Here is a 19,906-nt window from a genome sequence, read left to right on the forward strand (position 1 = left end):
GGCTTAAAACAAATTTAAAAACAAAAATATAATGGAATATATATGGAAAAATAAATAAATTCCATCAAATAAAAGAAAATAAAAGAATAGAATGATCAACAGATGCTGTGACCTCGGAGCGTTACCCGATGTGACCTCTCGCGAGAGTTCGTGTCACCACAGCAGAGAAAATGGAAGGCTGCGCTAGCTAACTAGCTAGCTGAGATAATCTCTCCGCAACTGGGAAACTGTCGTTCACATACGGAAGGTATGGTTTCTGTGTTCACCTCGTGTCCTGGTTAATACGAGGAACATTTTATTTGACTTCAGGGAGCATTGTTCCGTCAGCGTGTCGCCTTTGTTACCAGGTAGAGTAGCAGCTAGCTGTTAGCCAAGCCAACTGATGGGAACAATGTCGGTCGCCCTGTTCTCCCTCTGCAGAAACACTCGGGGTTTGTAACAGTGTGGGAGAGAGGACGTTTCCTTTCTGAGCTTCTACACTTGACTGTGTTCTGGTAGTGAAATGAACCAGGTCTGTGTGGTAGTTTCTGTTTCGAGTGTCAGGAACATGGAGGCGAAGAGCTCCTACTTCTCATTTCTGCTGATTAGTGTCTGCAGGATTAATCCAATTATACCAGATCGATTTCACTGGAAACCAAACATAGCAACTTTAGAGATCCACTCATTGACTGAATAATGATTTAATCAGATAATCATAAATCATAATCACCACAATATATTGTTTTATGATTATAATCTCTTGCATTCATGTATTACATTGCAATTTGAAGATTAAGACTATAAAGCAGACAGAATAAAAGTTATTTCATATTATACCAAAATTCATAACTTCAGTAAATGTATCGTGTCCATTTTTGAAGGTAAACAAACAAGTAAATTAATCCACCTATGTTTATGTTTAGCGTTGGTTGAATTATCAATAGGAACACATGTCAAGATAAAACAAATTAACTGGAGTTGAACTGAATCTATTCCTAAAACAGTGCCAACTAAAACTTAACATCTCATTTCAGTTTCATAAACTTTGTTATGGTTTGATCTCAAGAGGGTGTTTGTACTTAAATCAAGGTTATGAGATTTTTAATGAAATATTTAAATGTCCCCAAAACAATTCTAAGCAGAGAGTCATCACCCGCAACAGCCAATATTTAGAAATTGAGCTCAACAGCTATAATGTTAAGTTGTGTGTCTGGATTAATAAAGATCCATTATGTAATGTGCCTTCCCTAATGTATCCCTCCATCAAGTCCTCGTCTAACAGACCAACAGTTAACTATTTCCTCTGTGTTTTCACAGTCTTGGACATCAGCATGGACTCCATGAAAAATAACTGCTTCACAGATGATAGTAATACAGGTAAATCATGTTCTTTTAGTTCATGAATTACTGATCAATATAAAATAGATGTAGGTTCTCACTAGAGGGGTAGAAATTTCTCCATTATTAGAAGCAATTTCTGGATCAGGACGACGCACATTAAAGGTCTGGTCAGAGTCTCCTGTCTGACTGTCCTCCCTCAACTCTCCTGCTGACCTGCGCTCACTTTACACTTGAACAATATACACCGACACTAATCATAAGTTATAAGGACCTGAACATTACTGTTATTTAATTTGTGTTTGTTAATTCGCTTTTAAGTTTATGAGGTATGTATTAATCATGTGCGCACCATACACTCAACATGTGATGCACATAGTCAGGACGTCAGGGTGAATCATCTGGATTCATGGTCTGACACCATTGATTAATAACTAAATACATGTGGTTATCAATTTTTGTGAGCGACAGACATGGGCAAACACTCAGACACACACACATACACACAGGCTGCAGACAGGAGAGAGGTACTTTCCCGCAGATTATCACACAACGCAATTTTTTTTTTAAACTTAATTTTTGCAGAAGAAGTGACACCCCGCTTATCCAGGAGCACAAATATTAGTTTAGCTGTTTTTTACAAATATCAGCTCTAAGTGTGAGTCGTAGCCTTGTGATTCAGAATTGAATAGTGAGGTGGTTAGATATTCCCAGCCCTAGTTCTCACTATGTTCCTGGTGTGTGTTTCTCTTTTTCTATAGAGGAAGAGCTGAGCCAGACAGAAGAAGCAGAGTCGAGTGTTCGGCCATCCCTCTCGCAGGTCACAAAGTCCTGGGGCTTCAGACGGACAACCATTGCCAGAAGAGAGTTCATGGAAGAAGTTGGAGACCTCACACACAGCCCTCCACCTGTACGCAGGGGCAGGGCTCGTCGAACCTATCAGACACCCCCGGCTGCTACAGAGGCCTGCTCCCCTCAGAAAGCTGCATCTACATCTAGGAGTGTTATAGATGAGCTCGAATGGTCTGCACCTTCCTCACCTGCTTCAGAAGAGAGCAAGCCTGCCTCAGAAGCCTCTGCAGGAGGGAGTCTCGACCCCATTTTATGGCAGGACTTTGGGTCTGCCTTCCACACTGCTTTCTCGCTGCTAGGCGGGAATGAGGACTTGTCAATGGACATGTCAGATGCACTTGCAGCCCCTGACATTTTGGCTGCTACTGATGCCATTAAGGCTCTTTCTCCTCAGGGTATAGAAGCTGAAGGGCCTGATAATATGGAATCTGCTGATGAAATGGAAATTTCGCAGCCGCTTACTTCCGACTGTGCGTCAGACGGAATAAGTGATGTGGTGTTGATCTCTAGTCAAGAGGACAGTGATGACATGACTCTGATACAGATTAAGGAGCAGCTGGCATCCAAAGGCATTCAGGGAGACACAAAAGGTAGAGGGGGGAAAGGTGGAAGAGGAAAGGCCAGAGGAAGGGGTAGAGGCAGAGGAAGAGGTAGGGGAAAAGGGAGAGGAAGAGGCAGAGGGAGGGGCAGGGCAGTGGAGCTTCACTCAATCAATGCAGATGAAGTGGACAATGACGATGATGTGATGTTTGTAAGTGCAGCTGAGCCGCAGCAGCAGTTTCAAGAGGAGAAACACGATCCACACATCCCTACTGATATAGTGATATCACCTGCTCACTCTGCTATGACTCTGAGTCCTGCGCAACGATCAAACTCAGACTGCATAATCATAGACACTGACTTAGACCAGACTACCGATGTAACTCCTGGCCAGTATGATGATGCGCCAGAGGAGGAGAAATATACAAGCATAGCAGAGTATTCAAGCATATTGGACAGTGAAGGTTACGACTCCAATGCTCTGTACTGCATCTGCAGACAGAAACACAACAAAAGGTACATCCCCGTTTTTGGTAACAAGATCTTTTAGGCGGAGCTGCACTTTCAGAGGTTTGCATACCTCAACCATCTGTCAGTCTCACTTCCTCATCACCTCTATTTGTTCATTGGCTCCTCTAGGTTCATGATCTGCTGTGACAGTTGCCAGGAATGGTTCCATGGCGACTGCGTTGGTGTCAGTGAGACACAAGGTAGTAAGATGGAGAAGAAAGGGCAAGAATATGTCTGCCCCACCTGCACAACCAAAAGGCAACTTCAGTCTGAGCCTTACCCTCAGCCAGAGCTTAGCTTTCCTGAGTGTTTGACACTGAGTCCTTCTGGCGAAGAAGGGGAGGAGCAGCAAGTCCTCAAGGTTAACATTTTATTTTGATTGCAAGTGATCTACAGATTGCTCATTGAGTTTTAAAATATCTGTTCAACTTCTTTGCAGCAGTAGTTTGTCAAACAATGTGTTGCATGAAGGAATTATGAACTCTTGGTTAAAAATGAGAATCTGTTTTCAGGATGCTGTCGTGTTTGAGGATGAGCAGGTGGAGGAGGAGGCCCCTATGATCAGGCTAGAACCTGAACCTGAACCTGAAGCTGTACCTGAGCCTAAACCTAAACCTGAAGCTGAGTTGGAGACAGAAAGCTCTCTTCCCCTTTGCATAGGACCCGGGTGCTTCAAGCAAGCCCTACAGGACTCTGTTTACTGTGGCACTGACTGCATCCTTCAGCACGCTGCCTTCACTATGAAGACACTATCTGGCCCTAAGGTGTCGAAGTCCAGAGGACGGCTACAGAGAAAGGTTGCCACTGCCAGACCAGCTGCAACGGTAAGGAATTTAATTACAGAGACATTGAGACAGATGTTTGATTTGTATAGGCAATAGGGATATGGTTTATGGTATGATATGGTTTACTTTCGGGTTCTGACCAGCTCCTCTAGCTTTTCGTTCTGTATTTGTGAAAACCGTGAAACCATGACATTTCCTCTGACAATAATCATGGCACCTAAATTTCACATTTGTTACATATTTTCTTGTTGCGTCTTTTCCATATGCTGTGTTTAATTACAACTACAGTGTAGCACAAACCTTTAGGTGTCTTTATTCTTGACCTCCGTAAACATTTTCTTCACAGGGTCAGAGGTCTGTTAGGACGTCTAAGAGGTTAGCAGTGAAAGCTGAGGAAAAAGTTGAAGAGGAGGAGATGATGATGATGGAGGAGGAGGATGGAGGAAATGGCGAGGCTGCATCTCCCATATCATGTGACCCCATTCTCACAGAAGTTCAGGCCACTTCAATACCATCACCTAAGTTGTACACAGCGTGTATGTACCATTCACTACTCGTACACATTCAAATCAAACAGCAGTTTAAACACTGTGCACAAATCGTCTCTATTGGCAATATAGATTTTCCTCCCTCTTTGAATTAATGCAGTATGTTACACAATCATACATAAGCACGCATACACATACCCTCTCTCTCTGGGATGGCTGACAAGTAGCAGGGTTCAGCAGTGGGTAAGTATGTTCACTTTTGTAGTTGTTGAATCAAAATGTGTTTTGCTGAAATGGTCTTCAGTCAGGATTCAACAAAACACACTCACTTACACACGTCTCATAACTGGAAATTGCTAAATGAGCAACATACCAAATACAGGAGTGTGTATGGTATTGCTGGGTAGGCAGGGTGTTTTACCACGTTTAGTATTCAAACACCATTGCCATGTTCAGTTTGCCTGAGGTCTTTTGCAAGCTCACTGAAAACACAACATGACAACCACTCACAGAAGGATGATGGGGAACAGCCTTTTGGTAAGAGTCTCTCATTCTGGAAACATGATTCGTTCGATGAACTCAGCTGCACTGAAGAGGTTGAATAATACTTCAGACTCACTGAGAATCAAGGTTGAGGTTCAGCTTTTCACCATAACAAGCAGTGCAAATGGTCAATTCAGAGTCAACTGGAAGAGGATCACACAACATTTGACAATTTCAACAATGGAAACACCTTGATTTTTGCATTTGTCTTCAAGAAGCTTCAAGAATCACAACTTTAAAATCCAACTCTCCGTAACTTTTGAACTCTTCCACTTCCTTTGCATGCCACTGTTGGCTTTGCGCACTTTATTCACTAATCATAAATTTGCTGGTGACGATTTGACGTGATGTCAAAAGTCAGTCAAATGTAGAAAAATAAACAATACCTACAGTTTTCATCAAGCGGAGACATCATACCCTTCACAACTCTTTAGTACCATTGCATACAATGGTTTGACATCATTATACACAAACCTTATGGTTTGTTATGGACTCCTGTATCTTGTAGTTTTGATGGCAGCTGCATAAAAATGCCGAAAGCTAATTGAACTTTAAGTTGCACCCTAATACAGGAAATGCTCTTCATTGCTTGGACATACACATTTTACAACCTTCCTTGTCCCCATGTCGTGTTCAGACAACCTGCCAGGTCTGAGATACCTGGTAAACCTGGTTTTAAACCAGGTCTCTGGATGTTGCAACTAACAGTGTCGTAACCCTCAACACACAAACACTTTTTGGACTAGTCGGTACAGACACACAAATCCCAGTTTGGTTAGCATCTTGAATGACTAGGGACTGGGCATCTGGTAACTGGAGCAGGAGTGGACTTCTTGCTGGTACAGAGAGAACTTGAGGATTCACCAGTGCATGTGCTAGAAAGACATTCCACCCGGACACCACCCAACAGCGAAAAAGAGAATTGTGGTCTCGTTTCCATGAAGATGTGATTGGAGGTGTCACCGGGCCTCCATCAGTGAAATCCTCCATTCCTCTGAGCCTGAGCGAAAAAGGAAGAAACTGTTGCTGCTCACCATACATACACACAAAGTCTAGAGAGGAAGGAATTATCAGACATTCTTTTTAGTAACACAGGGTTTAGTGTTTAAGGAAATCTGTTTGATCTAACTTTTTATGGATCAAAGTGAATGAATACACCCACGCTCCTGACATTCTGAACCCCTATCCCTTTCACCTCCGCTTACACACACATTCACATGTGCCTCCTCATATTCAGACGAACATAATAAGAAGCAAACAAAGTATTTTACAATAAGATTGTCAATAATAGTTACAAAAACGGAATGTTCGTGGTTTCCGTTGATTGTTTTTGAACTAGTGTAGAATTGCAGATTTTAACAGCAGAACAACTCCTCCTTACTTTCACTAAAAGTGCACAAAGCATGAAGGTAAATACAACAGACACTAGTTTGGTGATTTTTTTTATATTTTCTTACAGATTTATATAAACAGATTACAATGGTTCAGATTTATGGATTACTGAAAGGTCTAAAAAATAATCAAAAACCTAGAATGGCCCTCAGTAAAGGATATACCTCTTCCTAGGCCAAACAATATTGCACACAAATGTACAGTTTTTGCAGTAGAAATATTGAAGGAAAAAGACAGTGCTCTGATGATCTAGATTATGAAATAAAAAAAATCCTTGATCTGCCCCTAAATCCGTACCGACACTAAAATGTTATAGGTTCTTCCCAGGCCCCATCCCTCCACCAAGTTTGGTGAATATAAGTTTATTTAGTTTTGTTTATTATATTAACAGTTAAACCAACCACCAAACAAAAAGAAAAACAAGTTAAAACAAAACCTCCTTGGCAAAGGTAATATTCCTCACTTCATTTTGAAAGTCCAAAACTTGACATAAGTCAGATGTAACTTCAAACTCGACTGCACTGTGACCAACTGTTATGGAATCATAACCCGACACAAAAAGGAAAGAAGAAAAACACACACAAAATGTTCCCTGGGAGTTTTGACCAACAGCCTTCTAGGAACTGTTTTTGAGGGGTTTCCAGTTTAGTTTGAACCTGCAATGAAAATTATGAGACGATGGTTTCACACTGTTCAACCTGATTAATAGGCCAAGATAGGCTGCAACACACAAGCAAAGGCAGAGAAGAAAAATATTAAAAGCTTGGTTATAACCTTAACTGCATTTATTAAAACATCTCTACGCACATTTAATAAGGAAGGAAATGCATTGTAGCCCTTTGACCTCCTGTTTTTTGGTGAATAACACTGAAGATACTCCACAGGGCCTCTTTAAATTCGGTATCTGAAGTGATAGCAGCAAAATCTCAACTTTTTTCTAAACATTTATACAAACACGTCAATAGTTTTTTTGTTTCTTGGAGCATTGAATCATGATCCGCTTCTTCTTTCCTGTACTAGTCAACTATAGTGACATTTGAGACATTCTATGAAATTCAAACCTCAGTGATACATTTTGTCAACTGAACCAGAGTCACTATCAAACTCTGGCATCACTCAAAGGTTTAGATTGACATAATGTAAAGGACCTACCCACTTATCACAAAACCTTTTTTGGCATATCTGAAGTAAATTGACATCTAGAATACAAAAATGACCCCAAAAAGCCCTTAACACAGCAGAATGTTTTACATGTCATTGCAGAAAATGCACAGGTCTTAGCGGTAAAATCAACAGAAACTATTTCACCTTCAAGTTCCATAGTAATTAATTTCATAATTTACACTTTTTCTACTATGACATGTCTATGTATCTGCTGTTAAATAGGCCTGTGAGGTCAACATATTGTATTTTCATTCTGCCTCCAAATTTTCTTTGGTGCACATCCACTCAGTCGGACAATACACAGACCATGTTCTGTAGCTGACGGAAGAAAAACTGTTTGTTATCTAGTTCAACTGGTTCACACTTTTGTGTTGACACATCCAGCTCCTCCGGGTATTATCCAGAAAAGACTAAGTATTTTGTCTCTCAGTGCGAACAGTCTTCCTTCAAAACCACTTCTACGAAAAGTAGCTAAAGTTTGTCCAAAAGGTTGCTCTATCTTTTGCTATGATCAAAAACATTGATCAACCAACCCCAAAAACTACAACAGCAAATATTTCCAGTGGCCCACGGCACCTTTTGCTGATTCACACTGAACCCGAACCTTTCGAAGAAACACCCTGAACACTAGTTGCAGCATAACTCTGTCGACATTGTCCACATGAAAAAAACAAAAAAACATCTCATCAGTAGTTATCCAGCAGTACATCAGATTCCTGGGTGATCCCCTGTCGCAGCCTCCTCTGCTCGACACCTCGTGGAGCCAATGAGCCTCTGAAGGCGCAGCTGTGAGGTGCTGAGACTTTTCTGGAGAAACCTCTGACTAAGCTTCTGGCTCTTGGCGGACAGAGGTCACGTCTCCAGCTGTGTGTTACAGCCCGCCTCACTGGTTCTCAGTGGGGTTGAGGTCAGGAGATGTTGCAGGCAGGGACAGCATCTGCTAACTAGCAGTCCACAGGGTAGAGGGGACCTGGTGAACAGAGGTTTTTCTCCGGATGGGGGGTGGCGTGGCTGCACAATTTCATCAACACATGACATCAACTCAGGAAGCAAAGTGCAGTGACATTTGTATCTTAGCGATATTGACTTAAAATTAGGATATTTTTAAGACGAAGTGAATAATTCTGCTGCTGTACCTCAGAGTAGTCCCAGTGATCCTCATTGTGAATGTCCAATTGTACGTTTTGGTGCCTTACTATTTCTTGTGATAAAGCAGAAGACTTTTAACCCTTCTTTCAAACTAACTTTATTCAATCAGTATAAACACTATTTACACAACGCCTCTGGAAACTAATTTATTTGATTTTGACATATTCAAACTGACTTATGCTTTCATAACTTAATCTAAAAATAAAACAAGATGCACATAAAAACATTTCGATTTCTGTGAGAGCAATTGATGGATAGTCATGGCAATGACTTTCCCATCATCATATATTAGGAATATGGCTTGGACGGTTTTTCCTACAATGCATGATATAACATTGCTTCTTTTTTTTTTTGCCAACATCTGAGTTGAAAGCTGCCCTCAGTCATGGTCACACTTGTTTTTCTGACTTTCACTCTTAGTGGGAGGTAATGACCTGGGTGCAGATAATCACTGATATCCACATAATTTAAATCTAAAGATGGAGCCAAGGGAGTGAGGGCCCTCAGCTTCTCTGTCATCTCTCTTCGTTCCTTGAATTTAGTCGAAATCCTTTCACACTTGACTCCTTGTACATCCTGTGCTGCGTCACACAACACAAGCACACAATGGTGCCCTATGTGTCTGTAAAAGCCTTGTTGGGCTGTGGCTGGTCTGCAGTCACTGAAAGGGAAAGTCCACTGTCTTGATACCATCTCACTTCAGAATAATTTAAGCCCAACTGACAAATTCCCTGATTGCAGAAGCCCCAAAAGAGCAGTTGTGGCTTCAAATAAACAGGCTGCGTTGCCATGTGCACATCATGAAATAGCCTGTTCCTCCGGTCTAATGGTTTTTTTATCATGTGTATTCTACATGGTCTGAGTGAAACTCACTGAGAGCTGTTTCCTTTCTTGTTTCAACCTTTGAAACAAACAGGTGTCTGAAAGTTTCACCCCACTACACTGATGACATGTTTCAGAACTAGTTTACCGGCCTTTCATTATGCAAACTTCTTGCGAATGTCTAATCCACTCATACATGATGCTTTAATGCTTTGGTACTGTCATGTCAGGGATTACCCCAATACACAAACCTCGTATTATTATCATTATACATGACACCGGATGTCAGTATTAAGTAAATCTTAAAGATAACTTATTTTAGACTAGTAGTTGGTCATTAAAACAAATTGGATTTATTCTTGATGAACTAATTTCTATGTTGGAGTAAATTGAATTTCTTTTAAGAGTGTACAGTCGGACCCTTGTGGTGACTTTGAATGCCATGTGATCACATGACACAGTGTAACTGGCATGAGAGAGACATGTGATTCTGTGATTTGATTTCCAATGATCTCGTTGGAAAAATGTTGAGGTCTGGGATGGTAATTTCTTTCCATTTGCACTTTGGTTCATTTCAAACTGGTTAGTTTTAGCTTTGAGCAAGAAAGGTATTTACTATAAGAAGTGATGCCGACAATGTTAGGTTTTTTAGCTCAAATCTATTTTAATTTTTGCTTGTAAATCAACGGCTGTCAAAGCATGAGTTTCCTAAATGTGTCTTTTTCAATGCTTTCAAGTACCTCATTGTCTATGGCTTTTAATTGTAAAACACCAGCACCCTCTATTGGCTAAACAGAAAACATGCAGCCACAGAGAATGAATAGCTGACATTCCACATATTTCACAGCTTGTCAGGGATTATGCAGGTTTCTTTTTACATCAAAAAGATTGCAGTGTTATACAGTTTCCCAATTACAACTGTACATAGCATTTATACATATGTAATACGAAGTATGTGTGCTTGCCGGTATAAACATATACATATTTCCCTTATCATTATGTGGACCATGATGCCAACTGTTGACTTCAAAACTGCCCAAAAATGATATTTGGATTTCCCTTATTGCGAAATCAGAGCAGACATACAGGATCACAAAGTTGTCAAATAAAACGTAAACTGGACAAATTTCAAGAATGTTGAAAAGTTCCACCCTTGTAACATTACACAGTAAATGGGACACAATACTACTTTTGAATTGCTTAATGTTGTAGAAACTCAGTATCTTCATTTTTTTCTTTTCTTATGTGCCTGGTGCCTTCATATATCATTCAGTGATGTGCTCACACTGTCGCACTACAACATTTCTCCGACTTTGGGACTCGTTCAGACCTGGTATTAACAGATAATGTGGACAGCTCTATGTACATGTGGACACACCCAAGATGCACTGAGGACACGTGTCCACATTCTTTTATCAGTGTGGATGCAGATATGTCCTGGGCCACATTGAGGGACCTCCTACTCAACTGCCATCCTCTGACCTGCTACAGTTTCACAACCAAAACATTTTTATACTTTGCAGTGCATACATTGATTTAGTTGTGGCCACTTCAACAATATGAACATTGGCCGCTCTATACAGATTTTTTTATCTTGTTTCAACTGAGTAAAATCTTTTTTTATTGGTGCTTTGATCCCTCTCTCCATCTTTCTCTCCTTTTCAAACCAAAACACAAACAAATATACTTTCTATACAGTCTGACGGGCAAAAACATCTTAATGATGGATTTTTGTAAGCAGAAATGATGTACGTGTTCATTTGCATATAGAGCGGGGAAGTGAGATCCAATGACAAGGTCACAGGAGACACATTCAGGAGGCCTTTTAATGCAAGATGTGAAGTAAATATGTTACTCCACTGTTGAATGAGCTTTGAAAAAGTAATTGATATATAGGACAGTGAGCATGTAGGCGCCACGATGGCATATGACGAGGCCACCGGGGGCTCCCACACACACGAGTAGCTTTTCAGCTGAAAACATAAACTCAACAAACTACACAGAATTTGTCCCAAATAGCCTTTTCAGGGTTCTAGGCTCAGCCTCTTCCAGGCTCTCATTGTGTGTCTGTCTTCGTCCCATGTGTCTCCGCTGCTGCCTTTTGAATCCAGGTAGAGTTGATTGGCCAACTTGTCTCAGCTGGGCCAGTCACTGCTCCCTGGTTCACCTGGAGGTTCTCTCACCTCCATGCTCACAATGACCAGTTGTCTTACCTGACCAGCAAGGTTATGATGGTGTTCCATGATGGTTCGTACAGTGATTCATTCTGAAGCCAGGTATGGATCCGTGGCTGCAACAACTTTGGAGTTTGATTCAGGGAAGTTAAGTGAAATGTTAAGTTTGTTCTTGTGCAAAAGAAAATAGTTTAGAGTTCACAGAAACCTTTGTTAAGTGTTTGTTGGTGCAGACTTGACATTCAGACTGAACTTCCATTTCCTTTCTCTGAACAAATCTTGAGCAGTCAAAGTTATTAGCAGTGTGTCATGGGTCTGAAACCAGGTTAAGAAACTACTGTCAAGGAAATTCCTATTGGTAAATTTCACAAAACAAGGTGTATAGTTGTGATGGCAACAGAGAGAAGAGGACTGCAAAGCTTCCAAGTAATAGTGGTGAAATTCTGTGAGTTATATTGGGTTTACAGAATTTCCCTAGAAATGTGTAAATTCAGGAAAAGAAAAGAAGCCTCAGGATTTATGAAGCATCTCGGCCCCGGATATTGCTTCTTAACACTTGCTCAGAGAAGAGATGAGGACTTTTATGGCGCCGGAGACTCTATCTCGCTGAGGATAAAATGGCTGCCTCGAGCAGCAATGGGGCAAAAGTTATATGAAAAAAGGGAAAACGGTGCTACAATATAAATGAAATCGTCCAGATATGATGTTTGTGGTTGATCGTGATCTTATTACAGACACAAAACATGTTAGAGTAATGCTATTGATGCTCTAAACTCTGTTTCACACTCGACTGACTGCATGCTCACCAGACATGTAACCGGAAGTGTATCGCAGTAGTTATTAATAGAGAAAGGCTTTGCTGATTAGCCTACATTGATGTGATGCCTCCTCATTAAGAAAAGGTCCATGCTAAGATAAGAGAAAGGACAGCGTGCCCCTGGAGTCTTGACGCTGGTCGCAGTAAAGTTGGAAACTGGTGGTTGATGGAAACTTTCAGTTGAATCTCCTTGGAACATTCTGGAGGTAACTCTGGTTCAGAGTGATCATTGACTGTTTGCGTCAGAATTTTAAATGTAGAGACTTCGATCATATATGAAATCAGAAATAACAAAAGTGTGTAGAGATGGAAACCGCATGAAATACCACAAATGAATATAAAAATGATTGTATCTACAGTAGCTTCATAGGTATAGAATATGTTTACCTAAAAATTTAAGGAGGGGTGATGATATTTTCAGTAATTGACCACTGCAGGGGCCTCTTACCTTGAAACCACATTTACCCTGGAGAATTGCATGTTTCCTCCTCACTTTGACTGACACGTACACGTACACACACACACACACACACACACACACACACACACACACACACACACACACACACACACACACACACACACACACACACACACGCATACTTAAGTACAAGCAAAGGTCCCTGATTCTTTTCCTAATGTATATAGAAAGTGACTCACTTAAATATTTGTTCCTTCACTCATTAATAAGTCAAGTATACTTTTTCATTAATTCATGTTGGGCTTCCTGCTCATCAGTGGCCTAAAGCAGAAAAAAGGATTATTTCTTCAGATGACTCACTAAACCTGGATCATTCACTTAGTTCCTTTAATGCATTGCTTTTGTTAAGGTCGTCTGTTTCTTGAAGTATGTGTATATGGATATTGACCCAGCCTGTTCGCTTGCCCAGGAAGTCTAAGTTCATAGGTATCAGACTTAAACTCAGCCTCAATTCACCGCTATGAAACTAATCAAGCATCTACACAAACACTTGGTGTGAGTGGACAGCTCACATCAACTCTATCACATTGTATTCTTCTCACTCCAATGGGCTCAACTTTGAATTTACACCTCATCACAATATTTGGATCGGTGGTTCTGTAGGGTTTTCTCGTTGTTGCTTCGATGTTGCCCAGACATCGACTGAGCCACTGGCGTCAGAACTGGAGTTGGTCTCCAGGTGTTGCACTGTGGCTGCACACATTGCACTTAATTCCTTCAAACTATTAACTCGGAGGATGAATTTCCTCACAGGACAGAATCAAACATAAATTGCACCATTATGTCTGTGTCTGTGCAGTATGTAGGCATAAAGTGAGCCCACATTATGTTCATCTTCAACATGGAGGCTTCAACATCAGTGGCAAATAAACTAAGCAATCCTTTGAAATATTTGCATTTATGTACACATTTATCATAAATTATGTTCAGATATTTATCTGAATTCCAATCGTGTCAATATTGAACCCATCAATCAAACACTCACAATGTTGGTTGGAAAAGAGTCTGTGAACCCTGAAGCTGATTAGATCAAAAACTATCTGAGGTCAGGAGATAAAAAACAATGAGTCCAATCAATGAAACACGATTAGAGCTGGTTAAAGCTTAGAGCTACTTTGATTTACAAACCAAACTCAAACATTTTGACGGTTGAATTGTATGAAGCTGTCATGTCAAAGTGTTTACATATTGATCAGTCCAGTGTTTATACATGGAGAAGTGGGTTTCTTACTAAATGCGTCAAAGGAACTATGTAGAACAGTTAGTGATGAAGCCCAGTGAAACAACTAAAAGCTTAAAGGAATCTCTTTTCATCAGTCAACCATATGGAAATCATTGTGCATGTTTGCATGGAGCAACAGGACACCATGGAGGAAGCTGCTGTTCTACTGGTAAAATGTTTGTGGACTGATGAGACTATGGATGAAGCCATCGAGGTCCGAGGTTCAGTTGCAGGGTTCACTGACTCATTCCACTTGAAATGGGATTGTTTAATCGATGTGTTCAATAAATAAACAATAGATTATTAATAGTATAAGCATATTGGTTGTCAACGCTTTTTACTTGGAAGAAGACCAGTTCACACTTTAGAACCAATGCAGAAAAACAGGTATCTCCAAAGACTTCACACAGTTTATCTTGCCACTGTAGAGTTTTATGGGATTTGGCATCAGACAAGATTTAGCTTTTCTATCCATCAATCATCTGTACTGCTTATCCCCTCGGAGGATAACAGGGGACTGGAGCCTGTCCCGGCTGACATTGTGCGAGAGGCATTGTTCCCCCTGGACAGGTCACTAGAATATCACAGGGCTGACATAAAGACACAAATAGTCACTTACACCCACTGGCAGTGAGACTGATGGATCACATTTATTTTATATGCCTATGATCCTCCACATACATAAAAACGATGTGTCTGTGTGGAAATAACAACTTAATATATTGCACTGCAGGTGACTAGGAACAGCTGTGGATGTGTTGCTCTTTGACCTTATTCCCTATGGGCCAGTGATATTACGCACTTTAGCTATTCACAGAGTGATAAAAGAAACGAGGGCAGACTTGTCAGAGCTGGCAAATCTATGTTCCCTTTACTTTCAGTTTTTTGGGAGGTTAACTAATTGATTAATCATCCATAAAATGAATGGTGTCCTTTGTGATATACAGGTTAAATTAATTAGTTATTTTAATAACAGTGGTGTAAAAATGCTTCAGAGGTTTTGACATTAACTTCTTGAGATGATGATGATATGTGTAGTTTAAAGTTTTGTGTGAATCACCTTTACTTGATCCAACAAGTTGGAGCAAAGTCTTTTTATGAGCAATATAAATCTGGACATCCACATTACAGTATTCAATAGAAAACTCAGTAAAAAAAAAGATACACATGTATTAATTAAGAAGGTAATTTGCAGTCAAAAATCTAAATGCCTTAAATCCTATGCACAATTATTTTATTTTTTCAGATTTTCTTTTATTTTTTTCTTTATACTTTTGTATTTATTATCGACATACAAAAAAAACCCTGATTGATACACAATAACTGCAGCAATAAGTAAAGAAAGAAAAGTACTACACCTACAATGACACAATAAACCCACAATATGCAACATAGAGGGGATGTACAGTACAGTGCCTCATAGGTAGTTATCAAAATCATTATCTTGAGGAATATATGAAAACTGTATATCAAAAAACAAAAGTGAAGAAACTTTTCACACAGGGGCTGCTCAGTGCCAATCTGACGCCATGTGGAAACCCATTTTATAATTTGGTCCCAATTCAGAATGTTATAGCATTTATCAGATCAGCTATTCCTTCCATACCAAGAAGATTGGAGAATTCCAGTAACCATGTTTCTATTGAGAAAAATTCTGGCCTAAGAATTTTCCAATTTAGCTAAATCATTCTATAAGCAGCCATGAATGCTAGGCCTACTATTTTCCTTTCTTCCTTCTATATCCTAAAAAAGGACATGGGGAAAGATTTATATATATTATTACCCAGATGAATGAAACACTTCTGCCATAACATATGAATCAAGGCTCACACTTTCCACAACCAAGCCAGCAGTGATCCGAGGAGCTTGGGTCTATATTCTTTTAAATCTGGAGGTTGTGATATTAGCTTTGTTAATCCTATGTATCATAATTTTCTGATTAAATCAATTACAGGTTTATTCACTTGCATTCACTTAGATTGGATACCTGGATTTTATTTATTTCACAATTGAGAAATTCCAAATATATGCGCATTTAACTACAATGTTAATAAGCATTTCTTTTTTAAACATTAAAAATCATTAATATACTGTAAATAGTATATTTTTTGTCCTCTACTGTTGGCCCTTCTTGGAACTTTGCTGATTTTCATATCCTTTATATCGATGTTCACATATATCTTCATATTCACAAAGTGTCCTACTGTTCTTCTTTCTAACAGCTAATACGGACAATGAACAAGTAGAGGCTGACAGTGAGGCTGCAAGTCCCTCCACACAAACTCCAGAGGACTCCTCTGCAGATACCATTCCGTCTTCCCATCCTGTCCCTGAGCCAGGCCCACCAAACAGAGACTCTCAAGAAGAAGCAAAAGAGCCAGAGGACAGTGTTGTGTCGAGGCCACAACCGGCTGAATCCGATCCCACAATAGCACCCACCCAAGCTATGTCTAGTCCATCCCCGGCTGCACAATCCTCTACCACCTCAGTGCTCAGACATCATGAAACCGGTGCCCTCATGGTCACTAAGACCTCATACGTCATACCAAAGAAGCAGTCTGGACCTCAGCCTCCGTCAGTATCAGCCTCAGCATCTTGCCAGAAGTCTTCTTCAGCCCACACGCAGCTGAATGAAACCCGGAACCTGCTTGTGCCTCCTGCGCCCAGCGCTCCCTCCTCCAGACCCTCTCAGCCCAACACCCAGGTCAGACAGAGCATCCAGCGCTCCCTCACCGGCATCCTGTTCAAAAGGTGAGAACTGTTTTATAAAGTGTTTGACTTAAATCCTCAGTGTGTGATTCTCTGAAAATGTGAAGTCCTGTCTTAGACTGTACAAATACTACACTCTTGATTAAATTGAAAATGAGCTCTTAGGAGGTTCTTCAATCATCTACATTTCAGTTGCATTTTCCTAAACTATACATATTTTGGAAATAATATTGACTTACATATCATGAATATCTGTGAAACGATTTGTTGACTAACTGCTTTTGTTTGTTAAGGGTGTGTGACTGTGAGGATTTGGACATGTCTGAGAGTGACGCTGCAAAGCTTGTCGCAAACATTGAGATGGAGATGTTCGACATATTTCGCAACACAGACAGCAAATACATGAACAAGTACAGAACCATAATGTTCAACCTAAAAGACCCAAGAAACAAGGTGATACAATCTGTCAACGTTTTGTGATTTACAGTTTATTGGAATATTACTCTGAAAGTGCCTATATTTGTCCTATTCACATATTCACATTCTCCTCTACTTGAATGAGTTTATTTGTTGTATTTTTCAAGACAAACCAGCTATGTGACACATTAAGGACAAGGAAAATCATAATATGGGCACTGAGATATTACAGAAATGTTTCCAGTTAATTTTTTACAAGCAGCTCATAGTGAGTGTATGTTTCTTGTAAACAGTCTAATTACGGGTTTCTCTCTAGGGCTTGTTGTATCGGGTTGTACAAGGAGATATCAGTCCCTTCAGACTGGCAAGGATGAGCCAGAAGGATATGCAGGCCACCAAGGCACCTGAACCAAGCGCAAAAGAAACAGCAGAGGTAAAGTGGTATATTACACTTACAGTTTTTATCATGCCTCAGAAAGGTTCAACTATGTTTGTGCCAGAAATGACCATGTTCTTCCATTGCTGTGTGTATCTAGGTTAAGGATGCTGCTGCTAAAGCAACACGTTTACAGCAGAAGCCGGAAGCAGTGAAGGTTGATTTGCCCAGTTTGAATCCTGTTAGACCTGATAGAAGATCCAGCAAAAGACCGGAGAGCATGGTGTGAACAACTTATTTCATAAAATGTATCAATATACTGTGCCTCGTGTCCCATGGACACATTGCTCATGAAAGGCCAAGGATGTGTTTTGGGGTCTCATTGTTTTTGTGTCTTTGTCGGTACAGGTTGCTCCCCAGGAACAGAAGAGAACTGTTCCTTCTCTCAAGATCAGAATAAATCATCCAAACCAGAGCAGCGCTACATCCAATTTTTTCACCTGTATGCTTAAGGACACAACATCAGAGCACAAAGCTCACCTCTTTGACCTGAAATGCAAGATATGCACAGGTATTATAATATATTTGGTCAATACTAAACAGATATTATCTTATATTGTTATTTTAGTTATTCTAATACTGATTGGATTTCTTCCCACAGGCCAGACACTACCCGGGGAAGAGGATGAACCCGCAAAGAAAAAACCCAGGATCTCTGAAACAAAAGATAGGAACGAACCCTCTTGGAGAAGGTATACAGGAGGTGACTCTCCTCTGCGGGCGCCACCTGACTCACCAGACATGGACTCCCCAACATCCTGCCTTGTCATTGACTCTCCATTATTGACCATTGAAGAATCCCCTGCTTCTCCCATGAGGGATTCTCCAGCCTCCCCTACTTTAGAGTCTCCTGCTTCCCCTGTCTCAGAGTCCCCTGCATCCCCGACTCCAGACATTCCTAAAGCTACTACAACAAAGAAAGCATACACACCAGTTGTGATTCCAGCTGTCTCCACTGTGACCATCTCAAGACGAGATCCCCGCACTGCAGCAAGCAGGTTCTCTGCGTCGTCTAGTAGCTCCTTTGGTCCCAGCAACACAACCCTTACCCAATCATCCCCTTATATGTCTATTAAAGAGAATAGCTCTGCCTTGACCTCTGCATCAGGATCCTCACTAGCATCAGGATTCTCACTACCACCGACAAAGCCTTTACCTAAATCTATCTTAATGAAGCCGTCGTCAGATCCTCGACTCTATTGCCCATCATCAAGGTATATACAACTCTTGAAGTTTAAATGTAAATATATTCAGTTTTAAATAATATTCATTAGATTAAAAATAAGCACGATGTGTGGATGTGATTGTTATTGTGCTGCTGTGGCTTGTGTTTCAGGACTGAGATCTCTGAATCACCGGGTGATGGAGAGACTGCTCAGTTTCTTTCTAAGCAAGAGATACTGTGGAAAGGCTTCTTAAACATGCTCAATGTCGCCAAGTTTGTTACGAAGGGATATCTGGTTTCAGGATCTGCTGAAAACCTTAAAGCGGTACAGTACTGCACTTCAACTTTTCATACATATTCTGTTATTCACCAAGCACAGTATTCATCAAATCTGTCTTTGTCACTGGAACTTACTGTATGTTGTTTTGTGTAGGATCTACCGGATACCATACAAATTGGGGGACGAATCATGCCTGAAACAGTTTGGGACTATGTTGCAAAGCTAAAGACCTCTGTTAACAAGGCAAGCAGTACACAATGTATACTTTCTCTCTTTCTGCACCCAATATATGTTCAAGTTCTTCAGTATCATGAATCTTGTTTTGTTTGTTTTTTGCGAATTAGGAGTTATGTGTGATCCGGTTTCAGCCCGCAACAGAAGAGGAGGAGGTTGCCTACGTCTCCCTGTTTTCGTATTTCAGCAGTAGAGGTCGTTTTGGAGTTGTTGCCAATAGCAGCCGCTCTCTCAAGGATGTGTACCTTGTCCCACTCGGTGCAAAAGAATCAATCCCATCGATGCTACAACCTCTTGAAGGGCCAGGTGAGATGATACCTTGTGTACAGCAGTAGTCTTGCATAAAAAACCTTTACATTGTTTGGCATAGGCAAGCAACTACATTAATGGCATTAACAGTAATATCAAT

The 19,906-nt window shown here is 40.5% G+C and overlaps 1 protein-coding gene across 1 annotated transcript in view; it reads left to right on the forward strand.

Annotated features, from left to right (window-relative positions):
• Nucleotides 1-146: 146 nt before the first annotated feature.
• Nucleotides 147-19,906, forward strand: part of si:ch73-181d5.4 (uncharacterized) — a 28,527-nt gene continuing 8,767 nt past the window's right edge. Inside the window, exons 1-15 of the mRNA XM_053423857.1 lie at nt 147-247; nt 1,297-1,356; nt 2,079-3,225; nt 3,349-3,580; nt 3,732-4,043; nt 4,351-4,540; nt 16,479-17,007; nt 17,259-17,418; nt 17,699-17,815; nt 17,919-18,041; nt 18,167-18,329; nt 18,420-19,032; nt 19,155-19,308; nt 19,417-19,506; nt 19,608-19,803. Of these exons, the coding sequence (XP_053279832.1) occupies nt 1,311-1,356; nt 2,079-3,225; nt 3,349-3,580; nt 3,732-4,043; nt 4,351-4,540; nt 16,479-17,007; nt 17,259-17,418; nt 17,699-17,815; nt 17,919-18,041; nt 18,167-18,329; nt 18,420-19,032; nt 19,155-19,308; nt 19,417-19,506; nt 19,608-19,803 (4,072 nt within the window). The 5' untranslated portion in view covers nt 147-247; nt 1,297-1,310. The remainder of the gene's footprint in view (nt 248-1,296; nt 1,357-2,078; nt 3,226-3,348; nt 3,581-3,731; nt 4,044-4,350; nt 4,541-16,478; nt 17,008-17,258; nt 17,419-17,698; nt 17,816-17,918; nt 18,042-18,166; nt 18,330-18,419; nt 19,033-19,154; nt 19,309-19,416; nt 19,507-19,607; nt 19,804-19,906) is intronic.

Source organism: Pleuronectes platessa, chromosome 6 (genome assembly GCF_947347685.1).
Source record: "Pleuronectes platessa chromosome 6, fPlePla1.1, whole genome shotgun sequence".
NCBI classification, from domain to species: Eukaryota; Metazoa; Chordata; class Actinopteri; order Pleuronectiformes; family Pleuronectidae; genus Pleuronectes; species Pleuronectes platessa.